At 39.8% G+C, this 25,000-nt stretch overlaps 1 protein-coding gene across 12 annotated transcripts in view; it reads right to left on the bottom strand.

The window, feature by feature from the left end:
- Nucleotides 1-903: 903 nt before the first annotated feature.
- Nucleotides 904-25,000, bottom strand: part of FER (tyrosine-protein kinase Fer) — a 78,965-nt gene continuing 54,868 nt past the window's right edge. For 3 of the 12 annotated variants that reach the window (XM_086530575.1, XM_043006666.2, XM_086530574.1), the window contains exons 2-19: nucleotides 24,137-24,359; nucleotides 17,388-17,561; nucleotides 14,479-14,575; nucleotides 13,982-14,174; nucleotides 13,385-13,522; nucleotides 12,574-12,624; nucleotides 11,995-12,252; nucleotides 11,418-11,589; nucleotides 10,695-10,733; nucleotides 10,177-10,215; nucleotides 7,344-7,577; nucleotides 6,817-7,011; nucleotides 6,187-6,363; nucleotides 5,583-5,796; nucleotides 5,208-5,360; nucleotides 4,700-4,822; nucleotides 4,159-4,281; nucleotides 904-3,816 (exon numbers count right to left, since the gene is read on the bottom strand). In XM_086530575.1, coding sequence (XP_086386701.1) covers nucleotides 3,677-3,816; nucleotides 4,159-4,281; nucleotides 4,700-4,822; nucleotides 5,208-5,360; nucleotides 5,583-5,796; nucleotides 6,187-6,363; nucleotides 6,817-7,011; nucleotides 7,344-7,577; nucleotides 10,177-10,215; nucleotides 10,695-10,733; nucleotides 11,418-11,589; nucleotides 11,995-12,252; nucleotides 12,574-12,624; nucleotides 13,385-13,522; nucleotides 13,982-14,174; nucleotides 14,479-14,575; nucleotides 17,388-17,561; nucleotides 24,137-24,352 — 2,736 coding nt within the window. In that variant the 5' untranslated portion in view covers nucleotides 24,353-24,359 and the 3' untranslated portion in view covers nucleotides 904-3,676. The remainder of the gene's footprint in view (nucleotides 3,817-4,158; nucleotides 4,282-4,699; nucleotides 4,823-5,207; nucleotides 5,361-5,582; nucleotides 5,797-6,186; nucleotides 6,364-6,816; nucleotides 7,012-7,343; nucleotides 7,578-10,176; nucleotides 10,216-10,694; nucleotides 10,734-11,417; nucleotides 11,590-11,994; nucleotides 12,253-12,573; nucleotides 12,625-13,384; nucleotides 13,523-13,981; nucleotides 14,175-14,478; nucleotides 14,576-17,387; nucleotides 17,562-24,136; nucleotides 24,360-25,000) is intronic. The other 9 variants (XM_086530576.1, XM_086530568.1, XM_086530577.1 and 6 more) reach the window with 6 other exon arrangements.

The following is a 25,000-nucleotide window of genomic DNA, read 5'->3' as shown; positions in this document are numbered from 1 at the left end:
GAAAATTAAGAAATTCCTGTGTAACTTCTGTATTTTAGCCCATCTGTTTCCATATTTCGCTGCAGTCATGCTCAGAAGTCCCTTAATTAATAAGCAGTAATCTACAAGTTTTCACAGAAATCTGAAACAACTATACAACTTATCTTGTTATATATTTAGATAAAATACATAAAACAATGTTATTAGATTTCTATGGAGAATCCATAGTAACATGATGTATATATATATATTTTTTTTTTTTATTAGAGGATGTCATTCAAGCACATTTGCATAATTGATGCAGTAGATATATTCCTACATCTTGCAATTGGATTCATTATAATGAGACTTGTAATAGTAAAAAAGAAAAGTCTTAGAGAAGATGCATTGGCTACATTTATTAGCAAGTTCATAAATAAACACAAGGATAGGCTTATGAAATACTGGAAAATTGGAAACATACACGGAAACACACATGCACACAAGCACACAAGCACACAAGCACACAAGCACACACGCACACACGCACACACGCACACACACACACACACACACACACACACACACACACACACACACACACACACACACACACACACACACACACACACACACACACACACACACACACACACACACACACACACACACACACACACACACACACACACACATACACACACACACACACACACACACACACACACACACACACACACACACCACACAAAAACACACACACACACACACACACACACACACACACACACACACACACACACACACACACACACACACACACACACACACACACACACACACACACATAAACACACCCCAAAAACTAGCAATAACTTTACACACAGTCCTAGCATCAAAATATCCAGTAAAAAAAAAAAAAGTGGTAAATGAAAGATATAAAAAAAACATTCAATAGTTTAATGGAAAAGTGACTTACAGAGAGTAACAAGTACATTTTTTGGTTGTTAGTTACTATTAGCAGATGAGGCAAACGCATTGTCAACTATATGCTATCACTGCATACCCCATCAGAGGTCAAGATGTAGAAATGAGAGGAAATAATACTCTGCATGAGTGGTGGTACATCCATTCAATGCATTTTCGTCTATAAGAGTTCACACTGTACCTATCATATGCTAGCATGTAAAGAAGTGATCTTTGACTCGTTACACTTGTGAGAAGGCTTGGTGATTTGCTAATCATTCCAGCCATGTGATCAAAACTAACTAGTAAGTGCTATTACTAGTAATCTCAGAATTTTACTAACTTCTAAAGGTGATACCATATCATGAAAGAAAAAAAAAAATAGTTTCAAAACACATGCCTTCTGGATTACCATTAACAGAACAAAATAAGTAAATCAAAAGACCATTTTGGTACTTTATAATGAAATTTCTCCTCCTAAACTCAAGGAAATAAAAGACAAATTCAGTATGAAAAAGATCACTACCACTGTTTTCTGAAGTCTTGGACACGAAGCACAAACCTCTTCATTAATACATACAAAAAAATTATAAATATACAGATCATTCGGCACAAACTCTCTCGGAAAGCACAGCACACTGTTTGTATAAACATTTAATCACATAAAGCAAATGCTTACAAGCTAGAGAGATGGAGCATTAATATGCATAGCAATTATGTACATTAATGAACAGAAAAGATAGCTAAGCTGGTTATTGCCCAATTACGTGAATAAACAAGTCAATTTTTCATACAGCCATAAAGGTTAGTGGACTAGATATATTATACACATATACAAGAAATCAATCTTTTTTTTCTAATTTTATGCCATTTCAAATACTATGCTGCTGTAAAGCAAAAGGGTTGCAAGTGACAGCCTCCGAGTTATATGAATCCACAGACAAGGGGCGAGCAGAGAGAGAAAAAGGGAAAAAATCAAATATACATGTATAGTCTTGCACGCAGCACAAAGAGGCATACTGAATATCTACATTTCAATATGTAAATGGGTTATTGTAGATAACTAACAAAAAAAAGGTGCATTAGACAGTAAATGCACGTACCCTTCCCTTTTATTCACACTTGAAAATTATGTAACTAATATTGCTTGTTGTGTAGATTGAACACCTGGTAGTGAGCACACATACACATCTTTTCTTCATATTTGTAAAATTAATTGCAAACACTGACATTCAAAAGTAAAATCTATATTTACAGTCTTATTGCAACTTAAGCATCATTCAACTAAATACTATCATATATATATATGTATGTATAAATTGTTACAAACTGTATCTTCTTATATAGAAATATCTTCTCCTTCATGGCACATATACACTAATACATCTAAGTGTAATGTATGGCACACATTTATCCTCAAAGAGCCATAAATTACTGTGTTTCTTCTTGTGCACCAAAAAACAAGCCTTTTGTTTCACTATAGCCTTGTGCACACTGCTGGAGTTCCCTACATATTCAACAATGATACAACAAGTCTTTCATATAAACAGCATTTACAGCAGTTAAAGGTAGCTATCACAGGCGATAGATAGATATTCAACATTTTCCCAACGCTCCATTGTCTATCACGTTTGCTCTCCCAGCCAACTAAAGCGTTGTTTCCCTATGAAACTGCAACATGAGCAAGATATATGAACATAAATAGACAATATTCTTTGTTTGTTTTTAATAATATTATGCTGGCAAGACTATGTAAACATGCTGCTAACAGCAATAAATATATTGACATAAGTAAAATCTTTAATTCTATTCAGTCCTGTATTGGATCAAAGTGTCATAGGATAATCGTTGTGACGCTGACATCGATATGTAAACGGTCTATTGTAAACTTAAAGCAAAGATAAGCTCCAACACCAAAACTACCATGTCATTCCAGTGATATATCTATTTCTAAATTGCTTGATTTGCAACTTGTCATCAAAAATGCAAGGATGAATATCAAAAGAAAGTCATGGACACCATTGAAAAGACCCATTAGCACCTGGTATCATATTACTAAAAGCTACTCTTTCTTGTTCATCATCTTTTATATAATCCTTCATCATAAATCAGTCATAGTTATCTTAAGTGTAAATTACTACGGAAACTCTGAAGAGCACATGTTAAATTTTAGCAATAGTGATTGTAGAAAAGATCAGCAAGAACTTAATCATCCAATAAACTTCTCTCTTTTCTTACTCAACACTACTTTCAGAAACAAGACTTAAGAAGACTATTTTGAAATATTTTTTTCAAAGAAGAATAAATTTCAAAATGCAATAACACAAGCAAGGAAGTGTGTACTTATAACAAGTGCAACCATCTTTAAAAAATCTTATTGCATCTAGTCTGTTGCCATTTCAAACTATGATGTAGATTCATTTATTCATCTTATCGAAGCAAGTTACTGCTAAAATGTTAACATCATATGATTGTTATTATTTCTTTTGTGACAATTTTAGGTTAATTTAATCATCATAACATACATTGCCATACTGATTGATATGTACTTCATGTGCAATCATTAAATCTTCACATGCAAAAGATATCTTTCTACAGATACTTATTCATTAAGGGTAAGATAGAAGAGCATCATTTAAGTCTTCCATTCTCAAGAAAGACGGAATAAAAAGGGGGCAATCTTGAATAACAAAATACATTAATATAATGGATCCTTAGCAATCTTACTATTATCAAAAAAAAAAGCACGTCACTATAATGGGGCATATATACTATCAACAGTAGCGTAAATGTCCGAGAAGTGTGGCCTATTTTCTGGTTCATACTGCCAGCACTTCAACATGAGCTGGTACATCTCCTCAGGGGTGTTGGGCGGTGCCAGCATTCGGTAACCTGGGGAAAGAGAGGCTCCTGTGAGTAACAACCGGTGGCAGCTTTGAGATGATAAAAAAAAAGAAAATGGTTGAAAAAGGAAGAATGAAGATTTAACATTTCATTAAACTAATATATACATATATTTATATTCCCATTCAAATACTTTTGGGGGGATTTTTGTTATCATGAACACAATGTTTACAGAAATAAAAAAAACAAAAAAATATTTTAAAATTATCAATGCAAAATATCTTAAAATCAAAATACAGAACTTCATCCAAGTACAGATCCAAACGACATACCCATCTGATCCAAACACATATCTCATTCTTTCCTCACCACTATATCGCAATCACTTACCTGAATCAATCATTTCTCGAGCCTTTGTGTTTGAGTAACCCTGATAAGGAACCTCTCCAGATGAAAAGATTTCCCAGCATAACACACCATAGCTCCACACATCACACAGTGACGTGTACTTCCCTGTTTAGAGGGAGAGAACATTTTAAATCGAAGAATACAAGGAGAAAAAAAAATTGACCAAAGAGTTTAGATTAGAGGCTTTCTGTATTGATACATCTATTCCAATGAATGGCAAAAACACTCTACTATGTTATTAATATAACAGAAAAACCCACTATACACAAAACATATGAATTGAAAGAAAGAGAGGCAAGAAGAGGAGTCTCCTCATCTTCTAATAAATATATTTTGTGTATATTGTTTTTTCTGCCATTTATTCTAACAATTTGTTATGGGCATTAGTATTGGATTTCAACAGCCCGAAGGAAGATAAAAAAAAGGAATAATATTATATTTCCATCAGACCAAAACTTTTATAATAATCACACTACCATATGCAATATAGAATCATATACTCAGAAACAAAAGGGAGACTAACCGAAATTCAGAGCTTCAGGAGCCGTCCACTTGATTGGAATTTGTTTCATGCCATCACTGACAATGTATTCCTCTTCTTCTCTCGACATACCAAAGTCAGAGATCTTGACAATGCTACGATGACCTGGAAAAGAAATTTGTCCCTTATAGTTGATAAAATAAATATACATTTCTTTTATGCTAAAGAATATCCCCAGAAGAAATTTTACTAGGTTTGTGATAAATGGAAAATAATAGGCAATCTATTTTTCCAACAGGTGGGAATGCAATTATATTACACCTGAATTTAGAGACACAAATGAAATTCATGAAACTAACTGTTATCCACCAATCTAATATAACATCAATCTAGAAATAATAATGCATAGAAAGGCCTATAGAAATAATAGATTCTAAGAGAAGACTGACCAACTACCAACTACCACCCTATTAGGATATCTATCACACACAAAGTACACCCAAGATCATGAAACAAACAATTCTAAAAAGAAAATATCGAAGACACTAACCCACAAGACAGTTCCTCGCCGCCAAGTCTCTATGAATGCAGTTTTTCGATTCAAGATAAGCCATTCCTGAAGCAGTGTCGAGACACATCCCCATCATCTGCTTCACCGTCAGCTGACCCTTGTGGTTTCGCACAAAGCTCAGCAGAGAGCCACCTAGGGATGGGTTGAGAGACAGGTTTTGACATTTGATTGGAAATGTGATCTGACAGAGTTGAACACCAGGAAAGTGTATAATATCTTTCAGAATAAGATGGCATTCTTTATAGAGGTGATTATTAGGATAGCACCCACTTATGAGAACTATGCAGATATATATCAAACTACAGATTTCATATATCAGTCATAAACACATATAAAGAGAATATAGACACTGACCAGGCACCAGTTCCATGACAATCATAATAGGCTGTTTCTGAACACAGATGCCAATAAACTTGACAATGTTCGGGTGATCATACTGCTTCAGAATGCGTCCTTCTTGTAGGAATTTCTTCTTCTGTTCATCCGGCAACGTCACTCGGCACGTCTTGACAGCCACCTCTAGTCCTGAGTCCCGCAGACGAGCTTTGTACACATCACCAAAGTTACCCTGTTAAGTGGTAATCCAGTAACATTGTAATAAAGAATTTGTGGTATAAAATATAGTTTAATAATACAGATTTATAAGTACTGAAATAAATAATTTATGGCATGAGATATAATATATTAATACAGATTTATAAAAACTGAAATAAATAATTCATGGTATAAGAAATATAGTATAATATTAGATTCATAAAAACAGAGGTCTATACTATATAAGAGTAAAAGAATTTCATAATCTCACTTCTACTTTACCTTAAATTCCCTTCAGTAATTATAAAAGAATGAAGACATGGAGTATTAGGTTCCCCATATAAAAGACAACAATAAAAACAAGAAATTTCCGTAAAATCAGTTATTACAAATACAAGGAAAAAAAATGATGAAATCTGCTCACCCTGCCTATCTTATCTCGCAATTCCACATCGTCATTGTTCAGTTCCCATCTCTCCCTGAAAATGGGGTTGCGGAGAATAGCACCTGACTTGTTGGTGACCGGCAGCCCACATCCGTGTTGGTGAAGAATCAGTTCTTGGATAGTGGGGAAAGCTGGGCCTTCAAAACGATAATGTCCCTGCACGAGAGAGAAGAAAGAAAGAGGAAAAAAAATTAAAATAACAAAGGAGAATTACATGATAGAAAGAAATCACTACATGAAATATCCAAGGACGATTAAAAAATAAATTGGCATAAATTGTGAACTATAATCAAATCAATTAATCTAAGCTATAATCTATACCCAAATCTTTTGTCAATATATAATTATATGAGTGAATTATTAAATCTAAGTTATAATATATAAACAAAACCTTGATAAATAAATTATAATAGTCATAACTAAATGCTTTTTACTGAGATATGCAATAAAAAGTAGTGTTATAGCTAGACATGCAGCAGTCAAACAAACCCAATGACCTGTGAATACTGGTCTAGCAGGGTTCAACCTGTACTAACCTACAGGCACATCTTAATGAAAGATATGATTATAGCACAGTACATTCTGAAGACATTAATTTTCCTGCCTTACCTCAGGAGTAGTCTGTACAATAAAATGCTTGTGGGAGCCCCAGCACACTGAGAGGACGATCTGTTGCTCATCATTCCGCGTTGTTTCCCTCACAAGGTAGTCCCCTTCATTGACCAGGAGCCGAACAACTTCCTCCCTAGGTAGCACGCCGTGGAACCATGGCTCGTCCTCTAGGCATCTGTCCGGGTCATACGTCTGTGGGGTGGTTGGAAAAAGAAATAAAATCCCGAACAGAGAGGATACTTTTTTTTAACAGAGAGGGTTATTTGCCAAGAATAGAGAAGATATCTTAAAAATCATATAATTAGGAAATAAAGAGTTTTATACATAATCAAGGAAAATTGATGAAGATTAAAAAAAGATAGTCCAAAATTAATCATCAAATACCATCTTGAATGATGTCCCACAGACACCACTTTTTGCTGCTCTGTAATGACTCTATGGGAAGGATGCCATTGAATACTGTATCAAAAAAAAAACTAATAATAATTAAATAGATCAATAAATAAAAGCCCCATCCCACTCACTAATTCCTGCACTCCGTTGACAGCCTGTGGGACCTCAGCCTGACCACCAGGTGACATCTCAAGGAGTGAGTGTTGGTCGGGTTCTGTGGCTCTCTCTTCTGTGTTGGCTCTTGTGGGCGTTGGTGGTGTGGAGGCTTGGGAGTCACTTGTTTTACTTCTGTTGAAAGGCTTCCGTAAGAGTTCCTTTATTGCTGCTGATCGGGACTTCAGGGAGAGAGAGTCAGAGCGCTGGTGCTGTGTTGAGTAGAAGAGGTGATCCAGTAAGGAGTCAGTTGGGAGTAGTTAGTAGTAAATCTTTGTTAGTCAAAGAGTGGAATGAAGTCCAAGTCAATTATCGTCCTTTTAATATCTTTATTTCTTACTAAATCAAATTATGCAGAAGAGTAAAAATCTTATATCTGATAAATTATAAAATGTTACAACAAAAGAGAGAACTTAAGGCAAAATGTTGCTTTCCATCGAAAACTTTCTCTATAAAAGGCAAAAAAAAGAGTTAAAAGCAAAAAGTAGATACAGAAATTCTCACACACATATATGGGTAAAAACACAGATATGACAAGAGAGAGAGAGAGAGAGAGAGAGAGAGAGAGAGAGAGAGAGAGAGAGAGAGAGAGAGAGAGAGAGAGAGAGAGAGAGAGAGAGAGAGAGAGAGAGAGAGAGAGAGAGAGAGAGAGAGAGAAGAGAGAGGAGAGAGAGAGAGAAAGAGAGAGAGAGAGAGAAGAAGAGAGAGGGGAGAGAGAGAGAGAGAGAGAGAGAGAGAGAGAGAGAGAGAGAGAGAGAGAGAGAGAGAGAGAGAGAGAGAGAGAGAGAGAGAGAGAGAGAGAGAGAGAGGAGAGAGAGAAGAGAGAGAGAGAGAGAGAGAGAGAAGAGAGAGAGAGAGAGAGAGAGAGAGGAGAGAGAGAAGAGAGAGAAAAGAGAGAGAGAGAGAGAGAGAGAGAGAGAGAGAGAGAGAGAGAGAAGAGGAGAGAGAGAGAAAGAGAGAGAGAGAGAGAAGAGAGAGAGAGAGAGAGAGAGAGAGAGAGAGAGAGAGAGAGAGAGAAGAGAGAGAGAGAGAGAGAGAGAGAGAGAGAGAGAGAGAGAGAGAGAGAGAGAGAGAGAGAGAGAGAGAGAGAGAGAGAGAGAGAGAGAGAGAGAGAGAGAGAGAGAGAGAGAGAGAGAGAGAGAGAGAGAGAGAGAGAGAGAGAGAGAGAGAGAGAGAAGAGAGAGAGAGAGAGAGAGAGAGAGAGAGAAAGAGAGAGAGAGAAAGAGAGAGAGAGAAAGAGAGAGAGAGAGAAAGAGAGAGAGAAAAAGAGAGAGAGAAAAAGAGAGAGAGAAAAAGAGAGAGAGAAAAAGAGAGAGAGAAAGAGAGAGAGAAAGAGAGAGAGAAAGAGAGAAAGACAGAGACAGCAAGATAGAGACAGTCATACAGTCAGACAGTCCGACAGATAGACAGAGACAGAGGGCAAATCTTTCACACACTGTTAGTCTGTAAAGTTAGGGGATTACCAAACAGATATTAAGTACATATTTATATAAATTAGTATTTTGATTAATAAGCAATACAGTTTACACATAAAAGAAAAACCTGTATAACGGAAGAAATAAAATTCATTGTACAAAATGAAATATGAAAGTTAAATCTCAAAGGATACATGAAATCTTACAGTGAAAGAGACAGACAACACTATTCTGATTGCAGTGCATTCTATGCTAACAAATGAAGTATATATTAACGTGAGAGTCGCATCAATAAATAATTTCTTTTGTGAACTACCTCATTCCCGATAAATCTATATATCATTTCTATGTGAACTGCCCTAATATCAATAGATCAATACAATTTATGTCAATCTACACTGCCTTGTCATCAATAGATTTATAGTTAATATCAATGTAAATGACCCTATCGTAAATAGATCAATACATAACTTTGATGTAAACTGCCTTATCAGTGGGAGTTCTAATGGTAAACTGACTGTAACAAATAATCTGACCACATCCATACAGCTCTCAGATCTGGAAATTTATGTTATACAAGACAAATCTCAGTTTAGCTAAATGATTTTCTATTTAAACCCATAACAGAAAAACAGTTACTGAATCAATAGGATACTTGAAACAAAAACCAAAGTAGATGACAAAAAAGACATTCAACTTTTTTCTTGTTAAAGCTATGAACATATCAGAGTCAATTCTGTTTAATTGCTTAACAAATTCTCAATTTCCATTTTCTGTTATAAGACTGATATACACCCTCTGGCCATGATGACCATGAGAAACTGTTCACTAACTATATTTTTCAAGAAACTGATGTCTGCAGTTTTCTGCTACTCATTAACTAGAGAAATTATTTTAAAATGTCTAAGCTAATGTTAATCTTTAAATCATGAATTTATAAATCATCACCAGTATTGGATATCTAAAATTTTGACCAACACTGACAAACTTCTGTTTTCTTGACTGCATCTTACTTTTTCTCCACTGTCAATTTCTTTTCTATATTATCAGTTCTAATTTCTCATTAGCTGTAATTCCTCCACATCATCCTCATGTCTTTCAAGGCTCAGTTCACAAAAGTATGTATCAATCTTTGTTCTAGCTTATATAGTTGGCTTAACTCCTCTAAATCATTTCCCCTTGATAGTATTACTAACACGTCTAAGGTGCCTACCCTTCATGACTGACATTTATCATTCCTGCTTAACAAGGGTAATGCCTCTAGCCTATTCCATTTTCCTAAGCCTATTAAAAACAAAATAATAATAACACAAATATTTGTTTTGTAACATGATGGGGTTTTGCCAAACGGAGGTAATTCAAAGGGAGGGTTTATAGAGCACTATCGGTTACATACCAGGAAATTGAGAGCGAGAATGGAATTGGACCTGAGGCCCTGCAACAAAAGCATTTACTATGAGTGTATGTGCAGAGAACAGAGAGCAACACTGCTCTATAAGTGAGGAGATAAATGAAAAAGTGCAAATCAAAGTGGAAATTAAATGGAATTAAATGACATATCCCAAAAGTTTGCATACAAAGATGATGATGATGAATGTGAACATGGTCAATTTGAAAGACAAATTTCACTAGACTAAAAGAAAAAACAAAAAAAACAAAAAAAAACTAATACTCAACAGACCAATCATAAAAATCAAAACCAAAAATAAGTATAAAAAAAAAAATAACACAAACAATACAAGGGTTGATAAACTATAAGGACTTTTAGGAAGGAAATTGTTATCAAAATGATTAGATTACTGAAACTACATCTACAACAGTCCCAGAGTGACCATTGAGGCTACACCATCACAGACTGACGCAACAAACAACATATGATACAGAAGCTACAGTGTCTTTCAAGGTGTTACATACCGCAAAGTTCAAAGACAGTAATGACCTAGAACGGTAGCCCTGTAACAATAACAAAGCTGCGTTACAGGAATTTATTACAAGAGCTGATGTGTTCAACTAGAGATACAGAGACTGTATGTTAATAAAACATGCTTGTGTTCAAAATATGAGATTAATTACATGGAGTGATTTTCATGGATAAATATATATATACACAAGTGGCTTTTGTTTTCATTTGTTAAGCTTAGTGTGAATGAATTATAATATTAACAGCTCAGACATGGTTACAAGTGAATTTTCTGTAAATTAGCAAAAAGAGAAGAAAAATGCAACATCAAATAGATAGTAAGTGAAGGAATTCATTGTAATATTAAATGTAAAAAGAAAAGAACAAAAAGAGATAGATAACATAAGTAAACATATATCTTTTAAAGTCTTTTTAATTTTTTTATGCTTATTCAGGTGAGTGTATGAAAAATAATGAAAGAAGTACAAAAGAAAATAAAGAAAATTTACAATTTAGGATTTTCAAATTAAACATATGTATGGATTTTGGATCTGAGACAACTTACCTAATATCTTTTGACTAGCATTACATAAATATCACTTAAAATAATACATATAAAAAAAAAGAAAAGAAAAGAAACATTTCATAAATCTACATATAGAACTTTACCATATAACAAAAAAAAAGTCATATATCATAAGCCCCTTGCCACAGAGTGACTTCCCACACGTCCTTACCGAGTCCCCATTGACCTGGGTGGCCTCCCAGGGCTGCGGCGCCTCCTCGCAGCCCAGGGCGGCCAGCGGGTCGTGGATGAGGCGGTGCTGGTGCTGCAGCCACGACTCCCGACACCGCAGTTCGTTCAGTTCTCGGCGTAACACATCGCTGGCCCTTTTTAGCACTGGTAACCTGAGGGATGAATGAGAGAATAAGAACTAAGGACTTAATGATGATAGTAAATAGTAATGGTAGTAGTAAAGAACAAATTTTTGTAGAATGAGAAATGTGGAAAATGTGATAAAATAAAGAGAATGTGAAAAGATTATTATTTTGTTATGATGTATATTTTTTTTATTAGGTAACAAATGTGCGCTTAAGGATGTGTACAATGTGATATACTACTAAAATGTTAAAGTTGTACATAAAAGGAAAATGTGGAAGCCTTTATTAAATTCTCATACTCGAAACAAAAATCAACAAACCTTTTACATTAATGACATATGTAAGGATAATGATGATGATTTAATAGCTATTTCCATTGGTTAAGGAGTACTGAGATTCAAGATCTTTTGCAGAGATTTGCTGAAACTCTACCTTGAGGCAATGTTGCTGTCCTGAAGAGAATTTGTCTTGATATTGACCACTTCTGTCTCATGCTGGTTGAGGAGGTTCTGCTTCTCTCGGAGCTGTGTCGTGACTTCGCGTAAGCTGTGCTCGATGTCGTTGAGCCGCAGGCGTAAGGAGTCCACAGTGAGGGAGTCCACAGCCAGCTGACCCGCCTGGAGAGACCCTACCCCATCTCCCAGGAGTTCGTTGCAGAACTCGAAGGATACGGGGTCGGGTGGCGAACTCCTGGAAAGGGAAAATGCATCTTAAAAAAGGTTCGTCAAGGCAAAACGTCATGTTTATACACAGGGTTGTTCCATATACGATCTTTATTCATTCTAAGGGGGGTGAGAGACAAAATTCTTTTGTATTCAAGTAGGGGAAACCACACACCTTACAGTCAGATATCATTTTCAAAATACTGAATACAGTAAATCTATATAAAAAAAAAAATAGCACAACCAAAGGAAAAAAATCTTAAGCAGCATCAAAAACTCCAACCAAAGATAGAATTAAACATGAAGCCCTCATGTGAAAATGAAAATCTGACTCCCACGTTATGCTAACCCTAAAAGTTCCTTGCAGAAAACGAACGAGACGGGGTCAGGCAGCATGCTCCTGAAGACAGCATAGAAAGGGTAAAATATACCTTGATTTCTCACTCAACTGATCTATGTTGCAAAGAGTGACTGTACATAGATCTATGGCTCTTAATCTCAACATGTGATCTAATTTGACAATTTCTTTCATTTACAAACTAATGACAGTGCAACTTCAAAAGAAGTAGAACTTGTAAATACTATGACTACTCCATGTGATATTAATAATAATGATGATGACTATAATAACTATGATAATAACAATAATAATAATGATAATGATATTAATAATGATGATAATGAAATAATAATAACAATAATAACAATAACAACAACAACAACAATAATAATAATAATAATAATAATAATAATAACAATAATTAAAAGAAGAAGAAGAAGAAGAATATAAGAGAATCTTATAAAGAAACCATATGCTATCAATCTTATGAACCGATGAAGGGAATGCTTTTGTCATTCTCCTTGTCAATTGTCCATTGGAAAAAATATTGCACAGCACTTTTTAGTGGCATTCTCTTTACTTAAATGCTTTACAATTGCTCCTCAAATCTCATCTAAAAACTAAATTCTAATAAAATATATTTCTATTGAAAAAAAGAATTTAAGACCATGCAGAAAGATTTTTCAAAATGGCTTGCATCTTTCACTATACTTCCTAAGACAAACTCCAAACAAAACTATAAATGACCAAACTTCTAAGCACTATTTTTAACTTGCCAAAAGAGCTAACTAACTAAATAAATATTTCAAAGAAAACTTACTTGTTGGTCTCCGAGAAACTGGAATATTCTGTCTTGGGGGAAATTGCTGAAACTGCCGAGGCCACTTCTGCCTGGAGCTGAGCATATCTGCCTTGGGTTGTGTCTGTTAGTTCACACACCTCTGCTAATATTGATCGCCTGAAATATAAAGGGTAAGTTGATATATTGGTCCTGTCTGGGAAGACGATTATAATTCGTAATTCTTTGAAGGACTTGTCGGACGGATTCTTTTCCTTTGAATTGATTCTTGATGGGTCTTTTTTTTCATAGTCTTATCTACAATAAAAACTTTTCCTTTCTCTATGATTTCTAATAGTTTCTTTTTTCTTTTGTTATAATTCTCAATAGGGCCGTTTTCTTCTATCAATTCATAGTTTATCAAATCCATACAAATGTCCATAACATATACAATTAGACAAAAAATATTCATCTTTTCACTAAGTTTTACGTCAACCAAGCATATACTTTGCACAATAAACATAAATAAAAACCACATTATTTATCTCTCTCTTCCCTTCTCCCTTCTTAAGCAATTCTCCTTCAAGTACTATTTAACCTCAAAAAGAAGAAAAAAAAAAAGCAAAATGAACCCCTCACCATTTGTCAATCATATCCTCCTGAACTCTCTCCTGGTACTCGAGCAGACCAGGCAAAAGCACTGTTCGAAAGTCCCTCTCGTAGTCTGCAGCTTCGCAGAGCAGGAGGACGTAGTCGTTGTGGACTTGGTGAAGTTTCTTGCACGCTTTTTGATATCTCTCTTTCAGCTCATCAAGTTTGCGACCTGGTTTGCCTGGGAGAGAGGAGCGTAAGATGACAATGATTGGCTTGTGTTAATAGGATGAGGAAAGTGATGTTGATATAATAGGGCTTGTATAATATACATATATATTTAAGAGTAATTGGAAGGGGAAGTAACAAGTGGGAATTTGAAGTTTGAGTATATTTAATGTCTTTTCTTTAAATAATAAGAGACTTAAGCATATTCTGAATGGCTGGTTTTATATCAGCAATGAGCTATAATTTCTTTCTGAACACACCTTTAACGTTTGAATAAAAAGTCAAAAGTGATTTATGAAAAAGGAATTAAATCTTACCTTTTAAGTATTGATCTTCATATTTGGTTTTTGAGCTCTTGTAGTGTTCAAGGGCCTGTTCATAATTATTTTTGGACTTGTTGACTGCTTCTTGCAACTGAAAGACAAATGACGTCACAGGGTATGATCATTCTGAAGACAGATGCAAAACCGAAGATACTGAACATAACAAATTAATAAATCCTCTTCATTCTGTAAATAAAGCTGTTTCATAACTTTTAGTAAACCTGTCAGTTCTGTGTGAAAACTACACCATACTTAAGCAACGAGGTCCCTACAGTAAGAATAACAGGACAGGATTTTTAAAATTATTACAACTATGATCCACCATGTTTTTCCTACTACGGTATATTTTTCAAAAAATATATTTCGATCTAATTCATCCCAACACACCAATGACAACTCAACAGAATAGAATCTATTTTTTTTTATCTTTATAATATATTCCTCGAAAACCATTCCTAAATCCGACTTATATATAAACACCAATTTTGGAATAATATCTATCTATAACTAATGAGAAACAACTTATAACCCTTCACTATCTATAATTATTGTGTAACTACCTGTAACTACTCACTAACAATTTAAAACTACTAACAACTTATAACTATTCTATTTTTAAAACTAGTGTCTAACTACCTGTAACTACTCAGCAACAATTTATAACTACTGACTAACAACTTACAACTATTCTAATTATATAACTAGAGCCTAATTAACTGTAACTACTCATTAACTATATAAACCTACAACCACACTCAAACTAACTACCACTAATATACAACTCCCGAATCAAAAAACAAAAAAGATAAAATAATAATACCCACCCCTTTAACTACCCATTAACTACCTGTACCTAACTACTCCCTAAACTCCTGGCCAACCATCCCTACCTCCTGGCCAACCATCCCTAACTCTTCGCCAACCATCCCCAACTCCTGGCCAACCATCCCTAACTCCTGGCCAACCATCCCTAACTCCTGGCCAACCATCCCTAACTCTTCGCCAACCATCCCTAACTCCTGGCCAACCATCCCCAACTCCTCGACAACCATCCCCAACTCCTGGCCAACCATCCCTAACTCCTGGCCAACCATCCCTAACTCCTGGCCAACCATCCCTAACTCTTCGCCAACCATCCCTAACTCCTGGCCAACCATCCCTAACTCTTCGCCAACCATCCCCAACTCCTGGCCAACCATCCCCAACTCCTGGCCAACCATCCCTAACTCCTGGCCAACCATCCCTAACTCCTGGCCAACCATCCCTAACTCTTCGCCAACCATCCCTAACTCCTGGCCAACCATCCCTAACTCTTCGCCAACCATCCCCAACTCCTGGCCAACCATCCCCAACTCCTGGCCAACCATCCCTAACTCCTGGCCAACCATCCCTAACTCCTGGCCAACCATCCCCAACTCCTGGCCAACCATCCCTAACTCCTGGCCAACCATCCCCAACTCCTGGCCAACCATCCCTAACTCCTGGCCAACCATCCCCAACTCCTGGCCAACCATCCCTAACTCCTGGCCAACCATCCCTAACTCCTGGCCAACCATCCCTAACTCCTGGCCAACCATCCCTAACTCCTGGCCAACCATCCCTAACTCCTGGCCAACCATCCCTAACTCCTGGCCAACCGCCCCAACTCCTGGCCAACCATCCCTAACTCCTGGCCAACCATCCCTAACTCCTGGCCAACCATCCCTAACTCCTGGCCAACCATCCCTAACTCCTGGCCAACCATCCCTAACTCCTGGCCAACCATCCCTAACTCCTGGCCAACCATCCCTAACTCCTGGCCAACCATCCCTAACTCCTCACCAACCATCCCTAACTCCTGGCCAACCATCCCTAACTCCTGGCCAACCATCCCTAACTCCTCGCCAACCATCCCTAACTCCTGGCCAACCATCCCTAACTCCTGGCCAACCATCCCTAACTCCTGGCCAACCATCCCTAACTCCTGGCCAACCATCCCTAACTCCTGGCCAACCATCCCTAACTCCTGGCCAACCATCCCTAACTCCTGGCCAACCATCCCTAACTCCTGGCCAACCATCCCTAACTCCTGGCCAACCATCCCCAACTCCTGGCCAACCATCCCTAACTCCTGGCCAACCATCCCTAACTCCTGGCCAACCATCCCTAACTCCTGGCCAACCATCCCCAACTCCTGGCCAACCATCCCTAACTCCTGGCCAACCATCCCTAACTCCTGGCCAACCATCCCCAACTCCTGGCCAACCATCCCCAACTCCTGGCCAACCATCCCTAACTCCTGGCCAACCATCCCTAACTCCTGGCCAACCATCCCTAACTCCTGGCCAACCATCCCCAACTCCTGGCCAACCATCCCTAACTCCTGGCCAACCATCCCTAACTCCTGGCCAACCATCCCTAACTCTTCGCCAACCATCCCCAACTCCTGGCCAACCATCCCCAACTCCTGGCCAACCATCCCTAACTCCTGGCCAACCATCCCCAACTCCTGGCCAACCATCCCCAACTCCTGGCCAACCATCCCTAACTCCTGGCCAACCATCCCCAACTCCTGGCCAACCATCCCTAACTCCTGGCCAACCATCCCTAACTCCTGGCCAACCATCCCTAACTCTTCGCCAACCATCCCTAACTCCTGGCCAACCATCCCTAACTCCTGGCCAACCATCCCTAACTCCTGGCCAACCATCCCCAACTCCTGGCCAACCATCCCTAACTCCTGGCCAACCATCCCTAACTCTTCGCCAACCATCCCCAACTCCTGGCCAACCATCCCCAACTCCTGGCCAACCATCCCTAACTCTTCGCCAACCATCCCCAACTCCTGGCCAACCATCCCTAACTCCTGGCCAACCAACCAACCAACCAAAAACTCCCCCTCCAAACCCGAAGGAAAGCCTCACCCTCGAAACTTCATTAGTGATCCTCTGGTGCTCCTCGTAATACACCTTCCTCGAGGCTCTCTTCTCGGTGATCAAGGCAGCCAGTTTCTCGACTGTGTCTATCACGAGGGTGTCCGCATTCTGTCTCATGATGTTGCTCCATTCGTCCAGTCCCTCGACCATTATGTGCCATGCCTGCGGGCGAGGGGGCGGAGGGAAGGGTTAGTCTGGCTGGATTTTTGGTACTTCTGTTTTTGGTCTTTTTTTTTATGTGGGTGTTTATGGGCGTGGGTGTGTCTGTGTCTGTCTGTATATCTGTCTGTCTGTCTGTCTGTCTGTCTGTCTGTCTGTCTGTCTGTCTGTCTGTCTGTCTGTGGATGTGCATGTATATGTATATTTATATTTATATTTATATTTATATTTATATGTATGTGTATGTGGCTGTGGATGTGTATGTGTCTGTGTATATGTCTATGTATATGTCTGTGTCTATTGATGTATGTACATGTATATGTCTGTGTCTATTGATGTATGTACATCTATATGTCTGTGTATGTGTATGTCTGCGTGTCTGTAGCTGTGTACGTGTGTGTATGTTGAGAGACGCGGAACAGTGTGCGTTTAAACGTATGTTTGTATGTTCGAGTAAGTATTTACATAACCAGATACTGTATGCATAAGTACAGTACACATAAAACTACCTATATTTATAACTGAAACAAAAGCACACCATGTAAAACATCACAAGACAAAAAAAAACATACGGACTAAAATGTTGAATGAAGCAACAGAGCTCAGCACGAACAGACGTGTGGGTGACTACAACTCTCTTGGAATTGAACTTAAACACTTAGATGGAGAGAGAGAGAGAGGGAGGGGGAGAGAGAGGGAGGGAGGGAGGGGGAGGGGGGGGGGGGAGGGGGGGAGGAGGAGGAGAGAGAGGGAGAGAGAGAGAGAGAGAAGAGAGAGAGGGAAGAGAGAGAGAGAGAGAGAGAGAGAGAGAGAGAGAGAGAGAGAGAGAGAGAGAGAGAGAAAGAGAGAAAAAAAAAAAAAAAAAAGAGAAAAGGAAGAGAGAGAGAGAGAGAGAGAGAGAGAGAGAGAGAGAGAGAGAGAGAGAGAGAGGGAGAGGAGGGAGGGAGGGAGGGAGGGAGAGAGGGAGGGAGGGAGGGAGGGAGGGAGGGAGGGAGGGAGGGAGGGAGGGAGGAAGGAAGGGAGGGAGAAAAATACATCTCTCACAATTACGAGCAATGAATTTACAACAACTGTGTGAAGTAACCAGAAACCAGAGAGCAGCTCAACTAGGAGAGACTTGTAGTAAAAGCAGCGGGGTTTCTGCATATACGAGAAGTAGAAACGGGAGGTGGGAGACAAACGGAGAAAATCATTAAACGAGTTTTGAAGTCGAGATGTATAAATTGTTGGGAGGAAAATGGTGATGGATGAGAAAGTAATGGGTGGGAGATGAGGAGAATAGGAGGAAGGAGGGAAATTAGAAATTAGAAGTATGCAATTTGGAGAAATAGGACGTATGAGAGGGTTAAAAAAGAGGAGAGGGGGAGGGAAAACACGCCCACGAGGGAAGGAAGGGAGAGAAAGTTAAAGAGAGAGAGAGAGAGAGAAGGGGGGTGAGCAAGAGAGAAAGGAGGAAGAGATAGAGAGAGAGAGAGGATAATATGAGAGAGAAAGCAAGATAGAGAGAGATAAGGGTGAGAGGAAGAAGGGCTGAAGTCTGAAGAAAAGATAATGAAAGATAATAGGTGAAAAGAAGAAGGAAAGAAGAAACAAGAAAAGAAAGGAATGAATTCTACCAACAAAAAATGAGAAAGAGAAAGAACTGAAGAGACAAAAGAAGAAGAAAAAAAATGAAACAACCAAACAAAAATAAGATAGAAGGAGGGAAGAAAGGAAGATAAGAAGAAAAAGAAAAAGTAAACAAGAAGCAAGGGAGGTTGAAAGGAAGGGCGGGAAGCAATCAATGAGAAGTCTAAAGACGGTTTATACGTTCACTATATCCGTTTTCTTTCCTTGTTGATTTTTTCTTTGTGCGTGTGTGTGTGCGTGGGTGTGCGTATATGGTGCGTGCGTACATGTGCCTGTGTGTATATATATCTGTATGTCTGTCTGAATGAGAAAACTGAAAACAGGAAACGGTCGAGAAGAATGAGGGAGGGAGGGAAAGGCGGAGATAGACAGCGATACTAAAGGAAAGATTAAGAGTCAAGATAGACCGACCAGGTGGATGGAAAAATAAGAAAATATACGAAAGATCAAACAGAACACATCGAGAGAATAAAACGAGAGAGAGAGAGAGAGAGAGAGAGAGAGAGAGAGAGAGAGAGAGAGAGAGAGAGAGAGAGAGAGAGAGAGAGAGAGAGAGAGAGAGAGAGAGAGAGAGAGAGAGAGAGAGAGAAAACACACACACACACACACACACACATACATACACAAACGTGATAATCAAACGATATCCATCACACAACATGACAACACCACTATCAAACGATACCAAACACATAAAAAAACAAACAGATAGAAAGAACAAATTCAGACATTCCGACAAGAGAATAAAAGAACGGAAGAAGAAAACATACAACAAGTCGACCGTTAGAATCTTTTAGACATCTTTAGCGTCCAACGAGAGCCCGGTTTCCCCTTTCACGATAGAGCTCGGTTTCCCTTCCACACAAGAGCCCGGCTCCCCTTTCAGCAGTGGATAACACGCAAATTAAAGACTTCCGGGATTGGTCTAATGGAAGGAGGGGCGTAGAGGGAGAAGAAAAGAAATAGTTCCGAGAGACAGTTGAGATAATAATATCTATTTTGTCTTCTGGACGTGGATGGATTAAAAGTGTTTATTTATTTATTCATTTATCTTTACCATTCAATTATTTGCCGTTCTTAATCATCTATTCATTCTATTACTATTCATGTGTTATTATTACTATCTATTCACTACTTTTCGTTACTTACTGATTATCATCATTCAATTCTAGCACTTCCTTGCCGGGTATTTTAGTTCGGAGAGGCGTATTCTCTCTCTCTCTCTCTCTCTCTCTCTCTCTCTCTCTCTCTCTCTCTCTCTCTCTCTCTCTCTCTCTCTCTTCTCTCCTCTCTCTTCCCTCTCTCTTCTCTCTCTTCTCTCTCCTTTCTCTCTTTCTCTCTCCCTCTCTCGCTCTCTCTCTCTCTCTCCCTCTCCCTCCCCCTCCCTCCTCTCTCCCTCTCCCCTCCTCCCTCCCTCCCTCCCTCTCTCTCTCTCTCTCTCTCTCTCTCTCTCTCTATATATATATATATATATATATATATATATATATATATATATATATATCCTTCTCTCTCTCCTTCTCTCTCTCCTTCTATCTCTCTTCTATCTCCTTCTATCTCTCCTCTCTTTCCTTCTATCTCTCCTCTCTCTCCTTCTATCTCTCCTCTCTCTTCTTCTCTCTCTCCTTCTATCTCTCCTTCTCTCTCTCCTTCTCCCTCTCTCTCTCTCTCTCCCTCTCCCTCTCCCTCTCCCTCTCCCTCTCCCTCTCCCTCTCCTTCTCTCTCTCACTCTCCCTCTCCCTCTCCCTCTCCCTCTCCCTCTCCCTCTCCCTCTCCCTCTCCCTCTCCCTCTCCCTCTCCTTCTTCTTTTTCCTTCTCCTTTTCCTTCTCCTTCTCCTTTTCCTCTTCCTCTCCCTCTCCCTCTTCCTCTTATTCTTCCTCTTCCATTTCCTCTCCCTCTCTCTCATTCTATGATCTCTTTGACTCGATGAAAGAGAAACACGAAACACTAACGCCGGGTCACGTCTCAGCTGTCATGAATATTCTAGTGCATTTGTACTTTGTACTTTATTCATATTTCTATTTTTTATCTCTTATGTGTGTGTGCGTCTGCATGTGTGTCTATGCCTGTGCCTGCGTCTGTGTAAGTACCTGTGCTTGTGCCTGCATGTGTCTGTGCCTGTGCTTGTGCCTGCGTCTGTGCTTGTGCTTGTGCCTGCGTCTGTGCCTGTGCTTGTGCCTGCGTCTGTGCCTGTGTTTGTGCCTGCGTCTGTGCCTGTGCTTGTGCCTGCATGTGTCTGTGCTTGTGCCTGCGTCTGTGCCTGTGCTTGTGCCTGCTTCTGTGTATGTGCCTGTGCTTGTGCCTGCGTCTGTGCCTGTGCTTGTGCCTGCGTCTGTGCCTGTGCTTGTGCCTGCGTCTGTGCTTGTGCCTGCGTCTGTGCTTGTGCCTGCGTCTGTGCTTGTGCCTGCGTCTGTGCCTGTGCTTGTGCCTGCGTCTGTGCCTGTGCTTGTGCCTGCGTCTGTGCCTGTGCTTGTGCCTGCGTCTGTGCCTGTGCTTGTGCCTGCGTCTGTGCCTGTGCTTGTGCCTGCGTCTGTGCCTGTGCTTGTGCCTGCGTCTGTGTCTACGTCTGTGCTTGTGCCTGCGCCTGTACCTGTGCTTGTGCCTGCGTCTGTGCCTGTGCTTGTGCCTGCGTCTGTGCCTGTGCTTGTGTCTGCGTCTGTGCTTGTGTGTACGTCTTTGCCTGTGCTTGTGCCTGCGTCTGTGCCTGTTCCTGTGTCTATGTCTGTGCCTGCGTATGTTCCTGTGCCTGTGCCTGTTCCTGTGCCTGCGTCTGTGCTTGTGCCTGTGCCTGCGTCTATTCCTATGTCTATGCTTGTGCCTGCGTCTGTGCCTGCGTATGTTCCTGTGCCTGTGCTTGTGCCTGTGCCAGCGTCTATACCTGTGTATATGCTTGTGCCTGCGTCTGTGCCTGTGTATGTTCCTGTGCCTGTGCTTGTGCCTGTGCCCTGCGTCGCTATTAATAACCTGCTGGTCTGATTGCCTTGTGCCTGCGGTCGTCGTGGCTGTTGCCTCGTGCGTCGTGTCTGTGCCTGCGTCTATTTCCTGGTGTCCTATGCTTTGTCTGCGGTTCCTGTGCTTGCATGCGCCCTGTGCGTAGAATCTGATGAACCTTCCTGTGTAATTAACCAAGTGCTTGTGTCTGCGTCTGTGCTTGTGCCTGCGTCTATTCCTGTGTCTGTGCTTGTGTCTGCGTCTGTGCTTGTGCCTGCGTCTATTCCTGTGTCTGTGCTTGTGTCTGCGTCTGTGCTTGTGCCTGCGTCTATTCCTGTGTCTGTGCTTGTGTCTGCGTCTGTGTCTGTGCCTGCGTCTATTCCTGTGTCTATGCTTGTGTCTGCGTCTGTGCTTGTGCCTGCGTCTATTCCTGTGTCTGTGCTTGTGTCTGCGTCTGTGTCTGTGCCTGTGTCTATTCCTGAGTCTATGCTTGTGTCTGCGTCTGTGCTTGTGCCTGCGTCTATTCCTGAGTCTATGCTTGTGTCTGCGTCTGTGCTTGTGCCTGCGTCTATTCCTGTGTCTGTGCTTGTGTCTGCGTCTGTGTCTGTGCCTGCGTCTATTCCTGTGTCTGTGCTTGTGTCTGCGTCTGTGTCTGTGCCTGCGGGTCGGGTGGTTGGGGGGGGTAGGTGCAGTGGGGTGATGGTTGGAGGGGAGGGTGGGGGGGGGATCTATTCCTGTGTCTGTGCTTGTGTCTGCGTCTGTGTCTGTGCCTGCGTCTATTCCTGTGTCTGTGCTTGTGTCTGCGTCTGTGTCTGTGTCTGTGCCTGTGCCTGTGCCTGTGTCTGCGTCTGTGTCTGTGCCTGCGTCTGTGCCTGTGCCTGCATCTATTCCTGTGTCTATGCTTGTGCCTGCGTCTGTGCCTGTGCCTAAGTTACCAATGCTACTCAGACTAGTTAACGGAAGCAGAATCTCTCAATGGCCGGTTAATATCATCATATAACTGGAGTTGTTTGTCCATAAATATACTGCACATGTTTTATGCATACAAGTCAATCACGAATTCAAGATTGCATGAATGATTATATTTATCGGGGATGAAATCTATTTGCCTTCTACACACGGACGAGATGTTTGATAGACGTCTGATACACATATAAATAAGGGAAGCTCGAGAGGAGAGCGATCTGAGGAGAACACAAAATAGAGGATGAGACATCGCACTACGGCAGAAAGGGAGATGACACAGATCAACAAAAGGAAGGATTCTGAAAAAATGTGTGTATATTTAATCTAAAGAATAAAAGATATAAATACAGAGAACAGGCACCTAGAGAGGACAGGATACGATATATGGCATCTAACGCATCGGCGATCGATTATACATGATATGTATCACGAACATAAATATGCGAACTAAATATATATATTATAAATAAATATATATAATATATATTAAATATATATATATAATATATATATATATACTATATATATATACATATATTGGTAATAATGTATATACATACAAATATATATATATAATATCTATAAAATATAATATATTATATATATATATATATATATATTCANATATATATAAATATATAAATATATAAATATAATATATAATCAATATATATATATATATATATATATATATATATATATATATATATATATATATATATATAAACCAGAGAGAGAAACATACATGTATCGATTTATTTCTACGTATATATAACATACGGAGTAGGGAGGGAGCGAAGGAGTGAGGAGGGTGGAGGGAGGGTGGGAGGGAGGGAGGGAGGGAGGGAGGGAGAGACAGAGACAGAGACACAGAAGGACAATCAAACAATCATACAAATACAAATACAGAGACAGAAACAGACAAGAGACACACAGAAAAACAATCAAACAGACACACAGAAAGACAATCAAACAGACACACAAACAAACAAACAACCAACCAACCAAACCCAAACACCCCCATCCCCCCCATCCCCTCCCCCCCACCTACCTTGTGCAAATCGGAGTCGTCGAGCACGTTATCTGACGCGTCCATCTTGGCCGCCGTGTGCGCCAGCTGCGTGAGCGCCGCCGCGTAGTCCCGGTCGCACTTGGCTCTGGCCACGAGCACGCGCCGCATCGTGTCCAGCAGGCGGAGCTCGGCGTCCTGACGGGCCAGGAGGGCGGCGTGGCTGGTCTCGCCCTGCAGGGACGCGCTGAACCCCATCACGGACCTGAGGGCAGAGGGGGCGCTGCAGTCGGGGCTCAAGGGGGTTCTTTGGGATTCTTTCGAAGAGAGAGAGAAAGAAAGAGGCAGGGGCGAAGGGCTTGATGAGAGGTCAGTTAAGATATATATATATATATATAATATAATATAAAAAAATATATATATATATATAATATATATAAAGATATATATATAAATATACCGCCAACAACAGGTGGTCTTTCGCGTCGCCTCTCGCCCCACCCTCTAAACCCTCTTAATATACTCGTTTCACTTTTTTTTTCTCTCCCACTTAAAATCTTCGCGCTATTTATCTTATTTTCACCATCTTTTCTAATTTAATATTAATAATAATAATTATATATATATATATATATATATATATATATATATATATATATTTGTTTAGGGGGGATTAGAGGGTGGGTGACCAAAGAGGGGGAAGGTGATGAAGGGTATTTTGATTTTGATTTGGAAGGGGGCGGGGAGGGGGGGTGGCAGGGGGCGGCACAGAAGGAAAGGGGGAGGGAGGTACGGCGGTCGGGAAAAGGGGTTCTGAGATGGTATTGAAGGGGTTCGTGAAGTTGAAGAGGTTCGTGAAGTCGGTAATGATTTTATTTTTGTTTTTTTAGGGTGAGTGTTATGAAA

Source organism: Penaeus japonicus, unplaced genomic scaffold, assembly GCF_977035675.1.
Source record: "Penaeus japonicus unplaced genomic scaffold, GWHDUDI00000001_assembly GWHDUDI00000033, whole genome shotgun sequence".
Taxonomy (NCBI): domain Eukaryota; kingdom Metazoa; phylum Arthropoda; class Malacostraca; order Decapoda; family Penaeidae; genus Penaeus; species Penaeus japonicus.
This window is presented reverse-complemented; position numbering and strand designations above follow the sequence as displayed.